Source organism: Helicoverpa armigera, chromosome 3 (assembly GCF_030705265.1).
Source record: "Helicoverpa armigera isolate CAAS_96S chromosome 3, ASM3070526v1, whole genome shotgun sequence".
NCBI lineage: Eukaryota > Metazoa > Arthropoda > Insecta > Lepidoptera > Noctuidae > Helicoverpa > Helicoverpa armigera.
The window spans coordinates 9,471,456-9,494,171 of NC_087122.1; the positions used below are offsets into that span (position 1 = coordinate 9,471,456).

Below are 22,716 nucleotides of genomic sequence, written 5' to 3' on the forward strand. Positions count from 1 at the left end.
TCTGAGTCCGCTGACCTTGCACACTTCTCCCTTCAAGGGCATGACCTGCTAAACCTCCCCAAATTGAGTCTTGAGACCTCGTGGCAGGAATGGTGGAACATCACAGGCAAAAAGAAGGGTAGCTCTTATTTCGCCATTCAACCGGTTGTAAAACCAAAACCGTGGTTTTCAAATTTCAAAAGATACCCTAAACGGGTAATTTCAGTCATGTGCAGAATACGGTTAGGTCACTGCTGTACACCGGTCTTTCTGCGCAAAATTCGGGTGCAGGATTCATCCCTCTGCGAGTGTGGACTGGATGAAGGTACCCTGGACCATATATTTTTTGACTGTCCTATCAACTCATCCTTTGATTTATATGGTCGTCTCCAAAAACTTAAAATCCCTCTCCCGACTAATTTCCGTTCCCTCCTATCCCACTCCTGTCCAGAACTGCTCCAGATGCTGTTGATGTTTATTAATCAAAATAATATTAAATTATAAACTGTGGCCTATATTTAGGCCACAGTTTGTATGGTTGTGGTATATATTTTATGTTATGTGTTACTAACATTTTGTTGTTGTTTTTATATATGTAAATGTATTTCTGTTTGTTTCAGTGTCGTCCTACTAACACATTAAGTTACACAAGATCGGCCACAGCACCATCTTAAATCAATACATATATATATAATATATATATATATTTTTTAATTGTAAGCACTTCTTGCTTCTCATCCCACTTGTCATTGGCAGAATCGTCGAAGTTGACATCGACACGGATTGCCACATACAAAAATAGAATAGAATAGACGCCTTTTAATTTTAGATTTTTTACTAGTATAGTTTCTAATTTTAAATATGATTAATAAATAAAATAATGAAACCTATATCTATTTAAAAATCATGTCAGAAGTAACTGTAAAAAGACCCACTCTTTTGAAATTATTGTTACAAAGGTATCAACCTAAAATGGTGTTGTTTGCCGATGACACTTCTCTTATTTTTAATATTGATCGACGTAGACGTACCTTAGACGACGTAAACAATGCCATTCACCAGGTTCAAAATTGGTTCAACGCAAATAACTTGGCTCTTAATGAAAAAAAAACAAAATGCATTCGATTTTCATTGCCAAATGTAAAAAGTAGTGAATGTGACATTATACTTAATAGTGAAAAACTAGAATTTATAAATCAAACAGTTTTCCTGGGAATCACTATTGACAAAAAACTACAGTGGGGACCCCACATTACATCTCTTGCGGGTTGTCTTAGCTCGGCCGCCTATGCTATTAGAAAGATGAGGCAGCTAGCGGACGTAGAAACAGCTAGACTGGTATATTTTAGTTACTTCCACAGCATCATGTCGTACGGCATTCTGCTGTGGGGACGAGCTGCTGACATTGAATGCATATTTATCTTGCCAATTTATTTATGAAAATATCATGTATGTTAGGAAAAACTTACATTTGTTTGAAAAAATATGTGATAGACATAATTATAACACTAGAAATAAAAATAAGATAGCTATCCCGCAGTTTAGATTATCTAAAGTACATACATCTTTCATGGGATATTGTGTCAAATGTTATAATAAAATACCAGACAACATTCTGGAACTAAATGACATGCGGTTTAAAACTCATGTAAAAGCCACACTTTGTAAGCAAGCATATTATAAATTAGAAGATTACATTCAAGATAAAAATGCTTGGAAACATGCTGGTCCTGCTCCATAGGACATACTGACAATATCTAATTAATTAACAAATTAAAATTACACCAGCAAATAAAATTGTATTCATCTTTTGATTATTTGTTTTTAATTTTGTACCAAAATATAAACCAATTTGTAAATGTGAACACCATGTAGCATTTTAATTGTCACTTTATCCTCATTTGTCTTTGCGATTCTACATGATCTTCGCATGCTTTTACTGTATGTATCAATACATACAAATTGTAATACTATATTATTTTTAAAAAGAGTAACCATGGAGTTTCTTGCCCGTTCTTCTCCATAGGAAGCTACTTTTGGAATGGGCAACTAGAATCAAACTTAGTTATAATTTTGACGTTCATAAGTGCTTGTAAAGGCCTAAATGAAATCATCGATATATATGTACTACGTACTAGATAGAACGTTCCGAACAAAAAGCTTACCACACTGAACTGCAGTGCAGACTATGCAGTGCCCAAAATGGCAAATCAGAGCGATTTTGACGCCTGCGTCAGATGGATGTCTATGAAACGACAATTATAAAATAGAAAATACATATCAAGGTATAAACTTACACATATAAACTATTCGAGAGTCAAGTAAGTAAAATTAAACGCTGTTCATGCTATTACAACGCTTGTATATCATACTTTTCATTTATAATTCAATTTTACAAATATGCATTAATTTGTTCCCGCCCGCCATCTTAAATTATGGATTAAGAAAATCGTGCAGAAACAGATGTGCCATTAAACTGGCAGTAGGTAAAATATCAATGAAAACAGACTTCACTTTGTCATGGTATGTTCTCACTTTCAAGAAAAAATAATTAAATTCGCGAAAATTTGTGATAGCCCTCTTAAGAAAAAAAACATCGAAATTAATATTAAAAACTCTAAAAATAAGTTCCTGGTTTTAATATATTACATGATTTTGCATTCAATTAGATATAAATAAACTTTTTGATATATTACATGATTTTGAATTCACTTAGATATAAACTTTTTGAGTAATGAAAAATGTAGGCAAAATACGAGCGACACTTCAGCAATTAACATCAATGAGGATGACTACATGTCACAATACGTCAACGAGATGTCAACAGACGACATAAGCGGGTAAATTATTTGTATGGATGTTCTTGTCTATCGCTAGAATATATGTCAATGAATGAAATAAATGATTTGACTTTGACTTTGACTTATCAATCCAGTTTTACAATATAATCCGTGACACCTATTATTTTTTTTTTTATTCCAGACCATAGAAAAACAGTCTTCCATCCAAGGAATATAATTATAACACCGTCTGAACATTTTACAGACGAAATACAGAGTTTACTCTTTATCAGTGCCATCGATCGAAATTCATCAATGTATAGTTGATTTTTTCTATAAGTATGCGAGAGTTTCATTTTTAAATTGCCGCTCTTTTCCGGATCCACCTATTAAGATCTGGAGAGGCCTGTAAGGCACTCTCCAGACTGGTGAGACCGGGCAACTGATACCCATACCTCCTGGGGCCCGATTCTCCTAATTTTACTTAAGTGACCTTAGATTGACGTTCGACTCGATTCGACTGAGACCCAATCCCGACTCGATTACGATTGAAGCGTATGTGGCATTCCGCTATTTTTTCTTTGAAATAAACGTTTTTACCCTTTTCTGTCATTCAATAATGAATCATTTTGTCTGCAAATGATTTACGATTGCAAAATGATTGTAGGGTAGGGTGGTAGCCAATGAACCGCGTGTACACTATGAACCATAGTACCTACCGGCCATACCTAACGTTGCTAGCTGGCGCAAAAATTATGTCGAGACTCCCTTGCCACGTCAAGAAGTTTGGTCTATTCGCCGTGGGTCTGTCGCGATATACTCACCCGTGAGCCGCGTCTTAGTCTTCTACTCAAGCAAAAACGACAAAAAAAGGTGAGTTTCTTTTTGTTGTTACTTTAATAATCTAACTCTTACTTAACTATGTGTGAATTGTATGTGTAATGTAGATCATTAGGCTTATCTGAGACTATTTTTTGGAATTAATTCTCAACTGTTTTTGTATAAAACATGACCTAACATTTCCTAAGAGGGGGTGGGTACGCTGTAAGCCATTTATCCTGGGTAAGCAATGAACCACGGTTCATTGTGTATTGTGTACCACATCTTAGTGCTTTGTATGATATATGATGAGGTGGGAAGTATTATTAGACAGTTGACCTCTAAGTGTTAACACTTACTACTTCTGTGAATACCTATAATTAATTACCATTATTCGTTTATTTCAGCATGGGGCGAAACACGGTAGGGAGGAAAGCACGTAAAAAAGGGTATCACACCGCGGAAGCTACACAAAGAGGTATAGAAAAAACACTTGTCGGGATTAAGCATTCGAATAGCAGCAAAAACCGCAACCTGCTCTATCCAGTATTGCGACAGACGAAGTGTTTGTGCGAAGGTATGATACATACAAAGTACAGGAACAATCCGTCTTGTAGACTAGAGCCCCATTATGATGCAAGTAAATTTCTTACTGCCCAACATGAAGACAGCATAAAGAAATGTTGATTGTTACAATTTGTGATTTGGACAATAAAAAAACATAAGTCTGAATGTGATAAAAACACGTCGACTTTATAATGCTAAGAGCATTTTAATTAATATAAATATACAAGTACAAAATGTTTTTTCTTTTTTCCCGGAAAGAGTTTGTGCGTAACTTTTAAGATGTTCATAATTATTGTTAAAAATTAAGTTTTAAGGCTGATTTGTTGGTACGTATGTATAACCCGAAACTTAATAATTATAAAAAGTTATAAATAGTGTATTTATTTTTCTTTAAAACAAATAATAATGTTTTTTTTTATATTACCGTGATTCATTGTGTACCACATGGTTCATTTAGTACCACCCCCCCGGTTCTTTGTGTACCCCTAGGAGTACGCTATGAACCATTTCTCATGTTTTAAAAAAACATGTATAAATTAGGCAACAGCAAATGTTTTCCACTTATTTCAACACAATTTGGCAGCTTATTAAATAACCTATCATTTGAGACAAAAATATTTTCTTAGACTGTAAAAACGAGCGCGCTAGAGATCTCCAAACTTTTGGTGGTTCAATGGCTACCACCCTACCCTACAGCAAACTACCGTTTAGACCAAAATCATCAAAATAGCAGACCAATCGCACACCAATCAAATGGCAATCGAATACGATTGGTCTTTTATTAGTAGCAGAATGCCCGATATGGTTAAAACTGCTATTACGATCATATTGCGATTCGATTTCTATTCGATTTTGACGTTATTAACTTAGGAGAATCGGGGCCCTGGCCCTTTCGTATAACTAGTTGTTACTTCTGGCTTTTTAGGGTTCCGTACCCAAAGGGTAAACGGGACCCTATTGTTTTCGCTCCTCTGTCCGTTCGTCCGTCTGTCACCAGGCTGGATCTCATGAACCGTGATAGTTAGTTAGAGAGTTGAAATTTTCACAGATGATGGATTTATGTTGCCGCTATAACAACAAATACTAAAAACTAGAATAAAATAAATATTTTGGGGGGCTCCCATACAACAAACGTGATTTTTTGCTCATTTTCTCAATAATGGTACGGAACCCTTCGTGCGCGATTTCGATTCGCACTTGGCCGGTTTTTTGAACCTCGTGACAAACTGGTCTTTCATCCACGGACCGACCATGCCAGGCATTGACCTTATGATCGGTCGATTTTTGCGGCTGTTACTTAGACACGAGCTCTTTTTTTGGTGAATTGAAAGACAATTTAAATAAACTTATTTTATTAATCTAATAAAAAAATATGTATAAGTAAAGTCTAAAGAAAACAAATTTTGAGGTAATAAAGAGTATTTTGCAAGCCTTCCTGAAAAGTCAAAAGTTTACACAAAAATCTTGCGAGGAGTTACAACAAAATGCAACATTTTTAAACTAGAACATCATAATTGTTAAAGATGGACATCTTTATATTTGCGGGAAAGCGCTTCCTATTAAATTTTTACTGCGGTAACGGAAAGTATGTGTGATAATGTTAACGTCTTTGGTTCCCAACTTAAGTTTACAGTCGTTGTCAGCGCGTGTTACAAAGCAGAGGGTGTAAAGTGCCATCTCCAGCTCTGGCGAAGTACCAATGAAGATAGTGCTTACAGGCTTGTCGACACCTTGTTGGTTAAAATGGAACTTCATGACGGTCCCTTTCTGGAAATAGAATTAAATATTATTGTTTTGAGTAACTTACTAAATTAGAATGTACCTTAGTATATCGTAATGAATTATTGGTAAAAAAATCATGGAATGTTCGAGAAAATACATATGATTTTTGTGTATTAAAGAATGCTTGCACGCAGAGGTACATAAATACATACTTATGTGGTAATGCTATAGTTTGAAATTGAAATTAGACTTACATCATTTAGTTCTGAGTATTTCAAATAACCCAGGTAATTAGCTCTATTGGCTGCTTCTTCTTTTGCAAAATAAATCCAATTATGTAAACCTGTAACATGTAGAAAACATATTTATGTTCATACTCTTGAAATTATTAGGTACCTAAATGTATGTTTTTATTGTTTTAATATTCTTTTTACCTAAAACATCTCCATTTTTGAGTTCAGATACAAAGATATGTTCGAAGCCCGAGCTGCTAATTTTTCCTTTACCTCTTGAATATAAACTAAACCACAACTGCTTTAGGAAGTCTCTTTGTTGCCTCGGGTCTGGAGTCACGTAACCTGTAACCATATTGTCGGGTACATGTTAAAAATATGAACTCGTGTTGATGCGAACGGTCCTTATAAATGTTGGTGAAATAATTGGTTCGTTTTACAAGGGCGGATTCTCTCACAACACGTTGTAGGCACATCAGTGGCGTAGCTTGCCTTGTCGGGGCCCCGTATAAAAAATTGTTTGGAGGCCCTTATATGGCACTTTTTTTATAACCTCTTCCCTTTTCTGTTAACTTTTTCTTTTCTCAGCGCCGCTGGGATAATCTATTTTCCTTTCACTCATTTTATGCACATTTATATAAAGCGCGTAAATAAACAGTGCACTGCACTCCGTGCGGTGGCGGCGTCGCATCGGGTGGCACCCGTGGCGGACTAACTATTGAGCACCCAATAATCAGGGATTAAAATTGTTAATAAAAGTACCTACTTAAAAATCGTGTAGAAATCATTCGTGGTGGTTTTTGCTAGGTTTAACGTAAAGAAACCGGAGACGGCTCATTCCAAACTTATAAAGCGCTATTTTTGAAATTTGGGATATAAAAAACCCAAACATGTTTTATAAAAACCGGCCAAGTGCGAGTCGGACTCGCGCACGAAGGGTTCCGTAGGTACCATTATTTATAAAACGGACAAAAAAATCATGCTTGTTTTATGGGAGCCCCCCAAAATATTCATTTAATTCTAGTTTTTAGTATTTGTTGTTATAGCGGCAGCAGAAATACATCATCTGTGAAAATATCAGCTCTCTAACTATACCCTAAAAATCAGTGTGAAATTTTTAAGTTTTGAGATAAACAGGTGTGAAAAAAACCACTGCAAAGAGAAGAAGCCGCGAGCGTAGCGAGCGCGAAATTTTTGATTTTCAGGACGCAATGATACATAAAGAAATTACAAAAAAGTCACTGTCAATTGAGAGGTGTGACAGCCGGACTGGCATCCCTCTCAGTGCCACCTCGACGTCTTGCACATGCACTGTTGTAGTTTTGTTTAAAATTTGAATAGCATGCAGTGACTGGTAGTGAACCTAGGCTTTGCAGATTAGAATGGCACCCTCAGTGACTTGTCCCTTCTGCCCGTGCCATCCTGGTCGTGCAGATATGTGTACCGAGATGGCACCCCCCGAGACGTGGTACCAGTGGTGGACCGCCCCCTTATGCTGCTACTAACTCCGTGGTTTAATACCCAATGTAAAGTACAACAACGTACACGTAAATCGCGATATCGATGAAGGATTCCCCGCTGAGTTGAAGATGAAGTAAGTAAAACGGGGAAGTCCCGCAGCCCGCCATAACGATGTAGAGTGTTGTTAACTTTTGAACGCACGCTTAAGGCGGGAAAAAAAAGAATTGCTTTTCAGAATTTTGACATTTGTAAAATAAAATAAATTAGGAAGTTTTTATCCTTACACACTTTTGGGGCCCCCGTGGCCCGGGGGCCCCGTATAATTGATACGGCAGATACGGCGGTAGCTACGCCCCTGAGGCACATCCAATATGGTTGAAAATTTCACATACTTAGATACAATCACATCAATTAAGTACATACGAGAGTATACAGTGAGAGTACATAGAGGTAGTGTATAAGTAAGTTTATAGTGGAGTACATAAGGGAGTACCTACATGTGGGTTAGAACATAGGGAAATATAATGGAATTACATAAAAATATGAAAGAATTACGACAGATCCACCACTGAAGTTTTATTCCTTACCTTTATTTTTGAGGAACGTCATTAAATGTCGCATAACAGTTGTAGACATCACAGCATCCATAAAAGCGTTTTCTTCGTTTCTTTCCTGTTATAAAAAATTATACAAATTTCAACTGAAGCGTCAAAGCACAAGTTTAGTTTTCGAGATATTAGGAAACCCTCCTACTTTATCGAACTCAAGCCCGTATGTCCAGTTTTCTTAACTACGCTAGGTTCAAAAAATATAAACACAATTAAGAAATTAATCCTCTAAAAACATTTATTATAGGTAAATATTGAAACTGCTCATAAAGTGGCTTCACTAAAATAAACATATTTGTCATCATTATCATCTCATCATTGATCATCCGTTCGTTTATTTTGTAGGGTTATTATAAGATTTTACTACCGACTTTTATCCTTTTGTGCAACTTTATGAAGTTTGTTCCTGAAGAGAATACCCTTAAGTAAATAAAGTGATTTATCTTTGTCGAGTTCAACAGTTCAATAATTGTCAGTGTTTATGACCGTGTTATTGTATTTATTTAGGTCAAAGGAGAATTCTAATCTGGCGCAAAGACCTTTACGCCGCTATTTAACTCGTCCTGTACTGTGCATATTGGTAGGTAAGCTTTATAAGCCCTTTCAAATGCTACAAAATTAATTATGAGCAGTTTGTAAAATAATTCCATCATGAAAAAGAACAATCAATGATTCAATGGCAGGAATCGGAAAAATGGGACGGTAACTATTTATTTTTAATTATTATCAAAAAGTGTTACCTGAGGTGTTACATATTCATTGACCAATGTGTCCCTTTCGTAATTGTCCAACAATGGAACAAATTTCTGAATTGTCGGAAGGTCCCACACTTCAGGAGATATGGTGATTAATCTGTGACATAAATTTAACAACGTAATAAATAATTACTCTACTAAAATTTCCAAAATATTTCCAAGGCTTTATTTTTAGCTCGTATGACGAAGTATGGACTTAAGTCTGAGTCATTACATTGAAAATGTTTGAGCTCAAAAATATAAATGCATTAAGTATGTATATTGACTTGGAGAATACTTACGGTAAAGGTGCCTTGTCTTCTGTGGTATGCGAAGTAGTTTTTGCTTGATAGTTAACGGTTATATATTTAGCGGCATTGTTAGTGTCTTTTCTTAACAACTCTTCACTTAGCGCTTCTAATTCAGCATCGGTTACAGTGTTAGTGTTTGTTCCTGATCCTCTATTATTATTATTTACTATAGAACTCGGCAAAACGGGGGTCCCTGGACGAGTTGTAGGAGAACTAGGCATTCTCGTTGGCGGTTTAGATGTCGTAAATGTGGGAGAATTAGGTTTGTTGCCTGCCACAACTGAGCTGAAGCTCATTGGCTTTGGTGTGTAAACCGAACCTGTTGACATCGTCGACTGAGTCACAGGCTGTGTGAATCTTGTTGGTGGCAAGGTCGCAGTAGACGTTGGTCCATTTTTATTACCTTGTACGGCTGAACTGTAACTAAATGTTCCTTGATTTGGATTTTTATTATCATAGAAATTTATTAGATCTTTGACTTTTCCCCCAGTGGGCTGGTTATTTGGTTGCGTGGGCTTCAGAGTTGGAAATTGAGGTGCCACATAGTCCCTTTTACCAGAAGATGATTGCGTTTGTGTTGAAGGCGATTGTGGCGAAGACGGAGGACGGAGTGAAGGGAACTGTGAGGCAAAATTAGATCCACCACCATTTTGACTATTTGAAGACATTTGCATGTGTCTATTTCCACCTGTGTTTTGGTTATTTTGCTGCGTGGGCTTAACTGTTGGGAAACTAGGTGCAACATAGTCCCTTTTTCCGTTAGATGATTGGCTATTGCCTTCTCGCCCAGTATGTACGTTTGTCACCCCAGTTCCCTGTGATTGTGACGGTGGAGGGCCCAGCGCTGGAAATTGCGATGCGTAATTAGGACTGCCTCCATTTTGGCTACCGGATGTTTGCGACTGACTACCATATGACTGCGTTCCTACATAATCACGTTTATTTCCATTCGTTTGAACACCTCCTTCGTGCAGTAAAAAGTCAATATTCGCATTAGGTCTTTGCTGTTTATTATATTCTAAACCTGAAAGAAATAAGGTGTAAACAAAGGTTGAAATTAGCAAAAAAACATAGCCAAACATTCGCCGTACCTAATGCGAATAACGATAACATAATTATGAACACTTGGACACAGATTACTTAATAGTTACTACCTAAGATTACTCACTGTTGTAAATGGGGGAAAATAACGAGTGTTTTTAGATTGAAATTATGTTTACCATTCCAACAATCGCCTACTATTGATCGTTACAAATAACAATACAGTGATGTACTTATATTGAAGGCAATGCGAATCATCTTACACTTATCTGTAGCTCTAAGCTTAAACATTTGCGGATTTGACCTCAAGTGACAATAGTTATAGATAGTTCAACTCAGATTTGCGCGCGGCCCTATGTGTGCGTCGGCTTGTAAATATACTACTTTCATTTGTGTGACAGTGACGTCGTCCGAGCATGACGTGTTCTTATCGCTTTTTGTTATGGGTACAGTCGTTTACGAAAATACTAGTTATTCACGACTCACAGCTTTTTATTATTAAATATGGTTTTTCATTATTTTCTCATACGTCTTTTCAAATTGACATTGACAGTATCTAAGAAATAAATAAGGTGAAATATCTAAGATGAATTAAATACTCCTTACATATTTTCAGGCTGGGGGTATGCGGACAATAAATAAAAGTGTGGACTAAGAATGTAAAAAGAGGTATAATCTAGTATAATAATGTAAACAAAATGTGTGGGGAATTAAAATAAATTAAATTGCTTCGCATAATGTCGACCAAAATAAGACGGAAATAATGAAACTCATAAATGAACGTCTAAGTCAAATTGATGAAGGAATGTGGGGTAATACTTGTCGACATGTACAAAAGAAAAAAAAAGAATACTATAGACATTTTGACATGGAGTCAGAATTTATAATTCATCTTGGAGAGTAGCGAATCCGAAAATTCATCATTTGATTTTTCAAGTAGCGATTCATAATCATTATAAATAAATAAACATTAAATTACGTAATAACTGTTTTTCTTTAAACACCACACACTCCCATATAACCCCTAAATAACTGTATTGTACCCGACTGTACCTCTTGTCACGCACACAAAGTCACTGTATATGTACAAGGGTTACCCACACAATAGGCCGCGCGCACGACTGAGTTGAACTTACTATATCTTCCTATAATATGCGTACCTATTTATTACATTAAATCAGTCGATAAAAGTTTCTGTGCTTTTGGTTTGGATTTCGCGGGAAAAATCGAGTAGAAAGTACACAGGTTGGTATGACTATTACCTGAATTATTTTTGGTCACTTTTCGCAAAAATCATAATTACCCATTATGGTTTTAGTTAAGGCTTCTATATTTTATAAAAGAATCAGGGTTTAATTACTATAAAAAAGTAGTTCTCAATATAAATTATTGATATAGGTAATATATACCTACGTATGCTAGCTCGAAGGCATGTTGCATGCATATGAATGCATAGGTACTTATTTTTTCCTTAACTTGACATAGTTTCATCGAATTGCTAAAATAAATTAATGCTAAGCGATTAAGGTAAAAAAATATCTCACCTGAACTAATTTGCAAGACGAATAATATTGCACACAAAGTTTTAGTTACACACTCTTCCATATTTTCTTTGTTTATATAAAGAAACACGTTTTCAAAACAACATCCGTGTTTGTACCAATAAGCTACTTTAATATTATTTTGATACTGTTACAGCACAGTAGGTACGGGTACACTGAACGCCTTGACCGTACTACCGAGCTGAGATTATTCAGTTTAATTCTGCCTCAATATCACTCGAGAAGCCTGGTTGGAGTGGGACCACAGATTTCTAGTATTCAATCTATCGCGAATTTCGACCTTACTGCTGCAATTACAAAGTTTATTTTTTATTACTTTTATTCGTTATTCATAACAGCTGATGTCATTCATGCTTTCACGTTTGAGATGTTTACTTAATTTTTATTTTAATATGGGTAATAGGTAGGGATGTTATTTATTTAGGTATTATATCAAAATAGGCACTGGTTCGTGGGAAACACATGTAATGGTTGACTTATAAAAACACTCAACCAACAATGCATACTTTCATGATTGAAGAGATTGTAAAATAATTGAAAATTACAACAAGGTACAGAGGCAGCCAGAGTGCATTCCACTATACCTACCTTAATTGCTAAGCATCGACCAAACTTCAGTCAGTTACCTACCATGTTGTATTTTTTTATATTAATTACGTTGAAATATTCTTTATACATAAAGAGCAAATGGCTAAAGCAAAGCCAGGCGGATCGATCGATCATCATGTTAAGCAACGCTTAGCGCGGTCGATCCGCGGATTTCATCTAGTCTTGACGAGTGTTCTTCCGGGAGCTTCAAACTCAATCTTAAACGCAAACTTCTTAGGTGTCATCTAGACGATCAGACGGAAATTATTATCTTTTATCTGTGGCTGTGCATGTTCATATTTTTTATGGTCTTCTGAGCTCATAGACGTATTACGTCTATGTCTGAGCAGCACTCCCAGCACTAGTTCTACTCCTCATTTCATTCCTTTCATTCATTCACTCAACTTATTTGCCGTCAAATTTGAAAGGTGTAAAATTGTTGGTGCTTGTTTCTGAATCATGTTTTGATTTTTTTATTTACTTGAGGCTGAGTTGGTTGCCTGGTTGGACATTAAAGGACAATGAAAAACGAAGTGAATAGTATCGAAAATTGTATCCACTTCAGTTTATGGATATTAGCATGTTTCTATTCCTTGTTTAAATTATTTCACGCGCAGACAGGTAAGGCCAAAAGATGAAACGAAACCGTTTTTATAATTATAATAATTCATTTCATTAATTTGTGTCTTGATGTTTCATTTTAGAAATTATAGACAGTAATCCGGAACTCAGGTATGAAATAAGGGACTTAAATCCAGGCTGGCGATTGATATCGAGGCAGAAAGATGAGTCTGATGTTGAGTGGAGTACATGGAAGTACCTCATACAGACTTCATGGTTCTATTTATTAATACAATTTTTTGTATCGGAAATCATTCGAAGAACCAATGCCGCCTTAATAAAATATTGGTACATTTTATCCAGTATAATTTTCATAATAAATTACATGGGTGTTAGGCAGTTGGCAATAATTCTTGCCCAACCTGTAATATTTTTGGCTATTATTTTTTCTGGAGGGAAAAAGATCAGCATATGGTTGACAAGCATTTTTCTGTTGGCTGGGTACAATTCATTAAAGTATAAGTATTTCTTTTGGCACTTTCTGGACACTGAAAATTTGGAAGACGAAGAAGTTTTCGTGATGCTATATGCAATAGCATGGGTTGAATTAAGATGCATTAGTTTCTGTCTTGATTACGTAGACAAAAGAGAGAAGTGTTTGCAAGCTGAAAATGAATCAAAAGAAATAGAAACCACGAGATATAAAGATCTTATAGATATGTTCAGTTATGTATTGTACCTGCCTTTATTATTTGTTGGGCCAATAATACTTTATGAAGAATTTGAAAGAAGTTTTCATGTCAGCAATAAAAGCTTGCAGATGAGGCTAAAAAGTTTTATTTTGGATATGATTCGATTTCAAATTTATTCAATTTTACTGGAAGTTGCATTCCACTATGTTTACTTTTTTGCGATGCAGAGTCAGATTGAGGTATGATTTTTTTTTATTGTTAATAAGATAATTTACTTATTTCTTTAATTTTACTAAGTTCATATTTTATTTCAGGCTATACATAAGTTGCCATCGCTTGCACTTTGTGGGGGAGGGTTGTGGATGGGATTAGAGTTTCACATGAAATATGTCATATCTTATGGAACGACTGCTGCATATTCAAGACTAGACAATATTGACCCTCCACCAACACCCAGGTGTATATTCAGAATCCATGTTTACTCACAAATGTGGAGATACTTTGATGTGGGCCTGTACAGGTTTTTGTTGAAGTAAGTTTACATTCAAAGAAGTTATATTTAACCTCTTGAATGTCTTTTGCATTCTTTTTAACACAAATGATTTTCTCTTATTTTTTTTTAACTTTGTTTCCAGGTACATCTACAGACCAGTTTTCATCACATTGTCTAATAGTTTTAAAATTGCTAAGATTACTTACAAATTGATTTCATCTCTTATTACATTTATGTTTATATTTATGTGGCATGGGACTATGTGGAATATATTTGTATGGTCAGTTTTAAATTATGTAGGCATTGTAATTGAGTATGTTGGTAAAGCCGTGGCACAGAGTGAAAGATACAAACTATTCAAAGCTAATGTACTACATACAAATGCAATGGAAGTCAGATTCACTGCATTTTTATGTGCACCGCTATTAGGTTTATCAGCTATATCAAATTTCTATTTATTTGCGGGTAGTGAAGTTGGTAATCTATATTTTGAGCTGCTTAAGTGGCCATCATTTTACAATTGTTTCATAGTTTACATTTCTTTGTATTGTTGCTGTCATGTTGCTATTGCTTTGCATGATGTTCCTTCAAGAACTGATGTAAAAAAGAAAGAAAGTAAGACTGTATTCTAATAATATTTATACATACTATAATTTGACTGAAATCAGTATTATCAATTAGGGCCAATATTTTTAATTATCTTTATATAATCACAATAAATAATACTCTTACATAATAACTGAAGTACAAAAATATTAATAGGCAATCTTAATTTGTGAACAGTCAAGGACTACTTCAATTCTGCTTATCTGCTATAGCATAGCTATAAATAGACTATTGTCTCGAAAAACATCACATTTATTTATGTTATTTATTTAATATATACAAACTTATTATACAGATAGTTGTTCAGTCTGAAATGCCCCTGTTTATGACTTATATTTTTGATATGGAAGTAAAAAATAAAGATGAAACAAAAATCTAACAATTTATTTATAATGCTATCAATTGATATGTATTTGATCCTTTTAACAATAAGTAAGAATGTATGTGCATTGCTTCAATTAAATCATGGGGGTCACCGGCAACACCAGCAGCTTTATGTATTTGTACCATCTCCTGCCTTGTAAATATATCTTTTCCTAGTTGATGCGATCGCCTCGTCAACGCATCTAGGAACTTCTTTAGCTGAAAAAGCATTACACATCATTGCAGTTTCATTAAAAATTAACGATCATCTCAAACAGACACCAAACATTTACCTTATTTCTAGAACTAACACCTGAGCCATTTATTGATCTAGAAAGCTGTATGTTCCCAAATTCATCACTAAATGTGTCTATTAGGCTGTGTTTTAATAAACTTATTACGTCGTTTGCGTCGTTTACCGTAGCTTCTTCTCTCAAGTCCACGCGAGCTCTCGCCTTGAATACAAAACAGTAGTTACTTATAATAATTGTTCAAACAATATAAAAGATAGTAGGTATTGATATTAGTAGTATAATGTTACTTGGGTCAGTCGTATGCAAGCTTCAAGTTGTCGAGTCGTGATTGGTGTGCCGTCGTGAGATCCACCCTGATGGTTATGTCTCAGTTCTAAATAAAAGTTTTGTAATGCATTTGCTGCTTCCGTGCTTATTTTTGGGTGAACATATCTTCTAGCGTAAGCTATATATTTTCTTAGCAGAACTAAAGGTAAATGGTCGATGACTTCTCCGGGCTTCAGGCGTAATCGTTGACTGAAAGAGATAATATACAGGATTGGTAGAATCATAGATCTCATATATGGATGAGACATGCAATAATAGTGCTTTGATATTACACGCTGATAATCTTTACGTTGAATTGATTTGCATTTAGATTGAATTTTGGCGTTGGCGTTAAATCTAGTTTCATGCCCATAAAATTGATTTAGGAACATAAATCAATGTTATGCGGCAGGTAGATTGACAAAAGTAATTTAGTGCAACAAATTACCTGAGCGAAATTTCATTTGCGGCTTGGCTTGTACTTATACTAGCATTCAAATTACTAGTTTTTGTTGATTGTTTTCCTTTCTGGCCAGTATGGAGCGCTAATACATGCTCTGATAACATGGCGTCCATTTTCTGGAATACATAATAAAAATGCATTAGAATAGGATACTTAACAGACTTGACGATAAGTCTTTGGTACTGGTTCCTGAAAATAAACTAAGGATGTAATTAAGTTACTTACTTAGTTTTAAGAAAGAATATTGAATTACCTCGTCAGGTTGGTCCAAAAGAATAAAAACCAAATCAAATCTGGAAAGGAGCGCCGAATTCAATTTCAGGTTTTCCGCAACAGTCTTGGATCTAAAAAGAAAGAAATACTTTTTCATAAAAAATATATACCTACCACCACAAATTTATATTTTGTTTCTTTGTGTAGCTTGATCTTGCTATTTCGATTATTTTCGAGATCGATGGAAAAATAGCCCCGATCTAAATGATATTGGGCCAGTAGACTGTCTAGAAGCATTTATAAGGCTATGTGCATTGGGACTATATGGCACAGTATTGAACTTTTGTCAAGAGACTTTCAAACCTACATCATATATATGGCATTTGTTGGGCGTAACTCCAACAAATAAATGGTAAAAACTGGTATGGTAAAAATATTGTATATTGGGTAAAATGGTAATGGTTAATGGTATGAGCAAACACGGCTTGGTTGGTGACCGATGGTTAACTTAATATTAAAACTAAATATTCGGATCAGTGTGGAACTGCTGATTGCGCGCGCGATTGACATCAATAAAACTGTACTTTGTACAGCAATGTAGAGCGTGGCATGGGATGACTATTAGACCTGTTAGTAGGCAGAATGCTACAGTAGCCAAGCGGACCAGTGGTAAAGTCCTATGGCATGCCGATTACCATATAAGAAAGGGCGTAGGTTACATGGTACCTGTTGTAGCTGCCAGCGGCGGGGTTGGCGGCGGCCAGCACTGTGGCGCGGGCGGCCAGGCTGCACACCACGCCGCCCTTCGCCACGCTCACGCGCCGCTGCTCCATTGCCTCCAGCAGGCTGCTGTGGTGGGCTGTCATCTGGAACATATCACTCCAGATTTAGTAATGCCCCAATATTTATTTCATTTTTTAAGTACGTACCAACTTAAAATATTACCAAAAGAAATAAAAACTATCCAAAAAAGGCTAAAATTAATAACTAAAACGTGTCAAAAAATTCGTCCCCTTCGCTGTTAACCGAGAGCGTGCCCTTTGTAATTTTTTATTCAGGTATACTTTTGTAAATGACCCTATCCTAGAAGTCCCACAATCACATCAGTATTACCTTGTCAAGCTCATCTATACAGCATACGCCCTTATCTGCTAAAACCAACGCGCCCGCCTCGAGCGCGAAGTCTCCGCCCGCTTCCCGCCCCAACGCTACCGTGAGGCCACCCGCAGATGCAGAGGCACCACACACATAAACACCTGAAATTGTAGGTTTGAAATTAGTACTACAACGTACCCTGATACTACCATCTATTTAATGTTTTTAAAGGTCTAGTCACCTCTTGGTGCAGCATGAGCAGCAGCTTGAAGCAGTTGTGACTTCCCGAGCCCGGGGTCACCCACAACCAACACATGAGGGTTAGACCTAGGTCCATTGTCATGTTCAGTGCCACCTATAAGACCAAGTATGAGCCCTGCTTTCACTGCCTCGTGACCAAATATTGTAGGACACAATGAGTGGACGAGCAGTCTGAACACATCTTCAGATCCATGTATTTCCTGAAATAGGAGCGACAGAAATGAAGGTACTTTTCAATTGCTTAATGAGCTTTTTAAATAATCAATATCATGTTGGTACCTGAATGGCGTAATAATCTTTCAGTGTAAATGATAATGTTGGATTACTCAGATTCCTATGGCTGTGGATAGAAACAGCTTCAATGTACAGTTGGAGAAGCCTTGCTGCTCGTTTGCCGTCTTCGCCGCCTTTGCTTTCACCGCGAACCTATAAAGAAGAAATCATTAACAAATACATAATAGAAATATTTGTATTAGTAATATTGTTTTGTAATTACCTGTACTATACCAGTGACAGACAATACATCTCCAGGACAAGCTGTGCCAACTAAATCACCTTGCAATTCTATTTCAACACTTCTAGGTATAGTTCCGGACAGGCTCTGAAACATAAACAACAATCAAGTTTGGTTCTCAATTTACTAAACTTATTAAAGCCTTGGTGTCATCCTTTAAACTAGTCTTCATCATGCAGCAGAGTTGTAGGTAGCTACACACAACTGCAAGAAAGTTGAATAAATCTCACTTGTGATTGAATTTCCTGTATTTTAGCAACTTGCCAGTCTGTTGTGTTTGTGAAAGGAGATGACTGCAAAGGTTCAAACTTGGACCCACCATGGCAACTCTGACAGGTAGTAGGTGCTGTAACCAGGATAGATTATTCATGAAATTCATGGCTACTGGCTATATACCTCCAAATCCATCCATTAAAACAAGTTTTAGATGGGAATATATTATTTTTTGTGAAAGTAAGTAATGGCTATGTACCAGTAAATACACCCTGAGGTTGTATAACAGCTTGAAGATTGTGGCAGCTAGAACATTCAAATGCCATAGATGTGCAAATGAGTCCAACACTTCCTACTCGTATAACTGTGCCTTTTATTGTTACTAGTTTACCTGAAAATTATAAAAAATAAATCTTTATTACAAGACAAAGAATATTACATCATTAGCTTAGAACAATCATAGTTTATATTCACATTATATAAATAATAGGTATGTAAGAGATGTAAATCTTGTTTCGACTTTTTAATTTTGAATTGCTGTAGAATAGTTTGGCTATAAAGCTTTTTTCTACTCACCAAAGTAGTTAACTTTTAAATTAGCCAGTGGGATAACTGGTTGATGATTTAGTATTCTTACTTTAATTTTAGATTCAAACTTGAAAGTCTGCAAAATAAAAGGCTTTGTTCATGTACAAACATACAATGGATATATGGAAAATAAGATATAAGTACATACTTCATGTAAAGAATATTCCAGGAGCCTTAACGTTTTGTCTGGGTACTCAAATAATTCTGTACTGAAACTTGGCCAGGCACCAATGAAATCTGTGTCATTTGTTAAATTGGTTACATCTAAGGGTACACTGCGAGTTTGATCTATTTTCTCCAAATCAAATAGATTTTTATTTTTCTCTATAAATTGCTTGAAACATTTGACATGGTTTGTTAATTCAGGATCAGCATGTTGATCTGAAAACAGATTCATGTATCGCTTAGTAATAATGTAAAACATTTCTTGTTATTCAGATATTAAGAAAAACATGTTCAAACCTTCAGTGGGAAAGTAAAGCTTCCATATATTTTTATTATCATTGATGGGCAAAACAGTAGGTAGCTGATTAGCTGGTGCTCTTGAAGACCCTGCTGTGCTTGATGATGTTCTGTGAGAAGATACATTTTGGAAACTTTGGCTGTCTGAAGCTGAACTGTTGTTATTTCGTGGACGATACCAATTGTTACGATAGCGACCCCTCCAATTACGTCGCATTATTTAGCGATTAGAATTAAATACTTAAATAACTTCTAGAACAGCTTATCCTAAGTTTTGCACAACTTCGAAGTTTGTTTTCCTTTCCCGCTTGAATATTTTTATTTATCTTTTAGTGTCACTGTCAAGTTCGTTATGTCAACGCCATCAATGTCATAAAAATATGTTTTGATTCCTGTGTGATCGTGTGATGTATGATTGCTCGTCTGGGGAGCGCTTAACACCAACGCTAAGTTACCATCGTCTATCGTCTATGATTGCACGAAAAGGACAGAAGAAATTTAAAAAATTGTGTAAAGAATAAAAAATGGCGGGATATTTAACTATCGTTATGAGTTATTTGAGTCCAACTCAAATAACTCATAACGATAGTTAAATATCCCGCCATTTTTTATTCTTTATAAAGTTTGATGAAATGAGTTGCACTATTTTACTATGTAAGTACTTCGTCGTGTTTTTTTATTATTTATAGTCCCACAAGGATTGAGGGAGGTGTGTAATTAAAATGTTTCAAAATTCGAATGAGAAATCCTTAGGGCTTAAGTATTTGAAACAATTGTTTTTACTTCTTTAAAACATTGAGTTACTGAAGTACGCATAATAATTATAAAATAAAGTTATTTTTCTTATTAATCAATTACCAATATGGAGGACGAAGACTCCGCAGGATCGGGTGCTTCTCAGCCCAGTGACAATGAAGCCGACAAAAGTTCTAAGCTTCAGAGACCAACAAACTTAGATGAGTCTACGGGAAATTATTCCGAGAACAGTTCAGATCAATCTATTCCATCCGACCAGGAAGAACGCGTGGAGGTAGATAGAGCTGCTCTTGAAGCAATATTGGATGTCGGACATCGTCTACGGGGTTCTCGCAAGAAAAGCAGAGTTTCTATGAGCCTATTGGCTTTGGTGCACGAGTCTTATAAAGACAAGCAAGTAAATAAACTGAATGATTAGATTCTATTGTTTTATTATTTGTTATATGTACCTAACTATATTTACTTTTTTTGTTTTTAGGCTAGAGCGAAAGAATTACGCAACTTTCGCATCGGCTGCATAAGGCAGCATCACTTATTTCTGCTCGATAATGTAGCTACTGTACTAAATCGGACAAGTGAATATGTATTGGTAAGAAACATCGATCCAATTTCATTAATTACTAAATAGTCTAATAAGATAATTATTACCGGTAAGCTCATAGTATAATCAAAACGTTATGGCACCCGAATGGTCAGCTTAGTGGTGGAAAAATAAAAACATGGTCACACGTTACTACACTCGAGTACCTAGTTCATAGTTTGTTAGATACATATCTATGGGATTTAAATCGTAATAACTACCTGTACCCATTGTAGGAAGGTGTTTGTGACGCCGATATCCATACTCAGTTGTTAGAAAGCGCAATGGCTGCGGGTGGTAGAAATTGTATTGTCGTCTGCGATGCGATGCTACCTCATGTCGAGATGGGTGGGTACATTTATTAAGGTTAATGGGATGTATTCCTATTATCGGATTACATTTATACTGTAAGAATTTTCGGCTTTGTTTTGAGATTCTTAAGTTACCTTTCCCGACTGATTCTCTCTGATCTGATATTGGATCAGTCGTAGTTTTAGTTGATGATGAGGGGTGAATCCAGCCTACAAAAGTGATTGAGGGCACATCCATCAATAATCCATTCGTGTTAATACACCCGTATTCAAATTGATTGCAGAATCTGGTCGCTATGTTCCTAATCAGAAAGGCAAAATGGAAAGGACTTACATATCTGATTGTTCTTCTATCGGAGTTACAGGCAAGTGCGTTGCCTTATACAGATTGAAAAGCGTGGCCATTGACATTTTAAATGTTGCAAATGTAAGTAACGTTTGGTAGAACAAAATAGTTAAAATAATATGGTTCTCCATTGAAAAAAAGGTGTTGGTTTTATCGTAGCAATCTGAAATATTTAAGTACCATACTTTTCAGGAGTACTATTTGGCTCAATTTGATATTAATCAAGAGACTGAAAATGTAGTGTCAGGTATCTACAAGACTTTGCATCGAGTGTATCTACCGGCGTTACAGGTTTGCAAGGGTTGGGGTCACCTTAACCCTCCCAATCCTAAAAGCAATGACATCGTAAAGTTCTACATTTCAAAGATAATGCTCTTTGTTGATTATCTTGCAAGTAAGTTTATTGTATAATTCTGTAAGCTCTATTTAGTCAAGAGAAGAAATAAATTATGTGGTAGGTACCGTTCTTATTAGGAATAGAACATCCTATACCGACGTGGTTACATTTAAATTCAACATCCTGTGACTATTCCAATTTATAAGTAATATCTTTATATGTTTTATATTTAGAGACCAAAATAGATTTGGATTGTTGTACAAGATTTAAGATCAATTTGTCATTATATGAAGAAGAGTTGTGTGATCAGGAAAAAATGAAACTGGCCGTTACCAAGACTCATGTGCTGGAAGAAATTTGCACTTACGTAAGACAATGGATTCGGCAGATAACCATGGTAGGTAATGGTGATGGCGCAAGTATAATTGTCTAAGCTAAGGTTGTCGCCCTACTTTATTGTACATTAGAAACTTCTTGTACTAGTCTGTCTGTATGTAGGTAGACGACTACGCTCGCGTAGGGCTGACGCGTAGCCCCGTAGCGAGCATCAGTGTAACAACGCGTATTATTTTTATATGAAATGTACCTATAGTTTTTGCTGCGCTTTACGGATATACCTGGGTTGAGTCGGTGTGAATATTATTGCTGTCGTACCATTTTATTGATATTTCTGTGAAATCTAGACGGTCTAGGTAGGTAAAGCAAGGAAGGGTTCGTTTAAATAGACAGAAGGAATAAAGTAGTCAAATAAACGTTATTATAGGTTCTAGTACAGAGTCAACAGCTACGTCGCGAACCTGCTAACATCGGCCCGTTAGCCGAGCTAGACCATTGGCGCCGACAGCTCACCACTTTCACGTCCATCATTGAGCATATCAAGAGCGAACCTACTATTAT

The 22,716-nt window shown here is 35.9% G+C and overlaps 3 protein-coding genes and 2 long non-coding RNA genes across 5 annotated transcripts; 3 read left to right on the forward strand and 2 right to left on the reverse strand.

The window, feature by feature from the left end:
* Window positions 1-3,220: 3,220 nt before the first annotated feature.
* Window positions 3,221-5,645, forward strand: LOC135119323 (uncharacterized). Its single transcript, XR_010278171.1, has 2 exons — window positions 3,221-3,632; window positions 3,986-5,645. It is a non-coding gene; the product is annotated as an uncharacterized LOC135119323 (long non-coding RNA).
* LOC110378912 (endoribonuclease CG2145) lies at window positions 5,481-12,021 on the reverse strand. The gene is made up of 7 exons (XM_049836705.2): window positions 11,800-12,021; window positions 9,206-10,238; window positions 8,910-9,021; window positions 8,149-8,233; window positions 6,302-6,445; window positions 6,122-6,210; window positions 5,481-5,912 (listed from the first exon to the last, which is right to left on the reverse strand). Exons 1-7 carry the CDS (start codon window positions 11,858-11,860, stop codon window positions 5,679-5,681), a joined length of 1,758 nt encoding a protein of 585 aa, XP_049692662.2. The 5' UTR covers window positions 11,861-12,021; the 3' UTR covers window positions 5,481-5,678.
* A 770-nt stretch (window positions 12,022-12,791) lies between these two features.
* LOC110378934 (protein-cysteine N-palmitoyltransferase Rasp) lies at window positions 12,792-15,094 on the forward strand. The gene is made up of 4 exons (XM_021338394.3): window positions 12,792-13,026; window positions 13,110-13,897; window positions 13,973-14,190; window positions 14,294-15,094. Exons 1-4 carry the CDS (start codon window positions 12,927-12,929, stop codon window positions 14,781-14,783), a joined length of 1,596 nt encoding a protein of 531 aa, XP_021194069.3. The 5' UTR covers window positions 12,792-12,926; the 3' UTR covers window positions 14,784-15,094.
* Window positions 15,095-15,122: 28 nt separating this feature from the next.
* LOC110378906 (DNA helicase MCM8) lies at window positions 15,123-19,828 on the reverse strand. Its single transcript, XM_049836704.2, has 15 exons — window positions 19,490-19,828; window positions 19,176-19,408; window positions 19,016-19,103; window positions 18,699-18,830; window positions 18,457-18,572; window positions 18,209-18,313; window positions 17,992-18,138; window positions 17,693-17,912; window positions 17,470-17,612; window positions 17,083-17,222; window positions 16,397-16,487; window positions 16,129-16,259; window positions 15,662-15,890; window positions 15,414-15,575; window positions 15,123-15,339 (listed from the first exon to the last, which is right to left on the reverse strand). The coding sequence occupies exons 1-15, from the start codon at window positions 19,704-19,706 to the stop codon at window positions 15,145-15,147; spliced, it is 2,349 nt and encodes a 782-aa protein (XP_049692661.2). The 5' UTR covers window positions 19,707-19,828; the 3' UTR covers window positions 15,123-15,144.
* Window positions 19,829-21,060: 1,232 nt separating this feature from the next.
* Window positions 21,061-21,870, forward strand: LOC135119324 (uncharacterized). The gene is made up of 3 exons (XR_010278172.1): window positions 21,061-21,173; window positions 21,421-21,563; window positions 21,675-21,870. It is a non-coding gene; the product is annotated as an uncharacterized LOC135119324 (long non-coding RNA).
* Window positions 21,871-22,716: the final 846 nt, after the last annotated feature.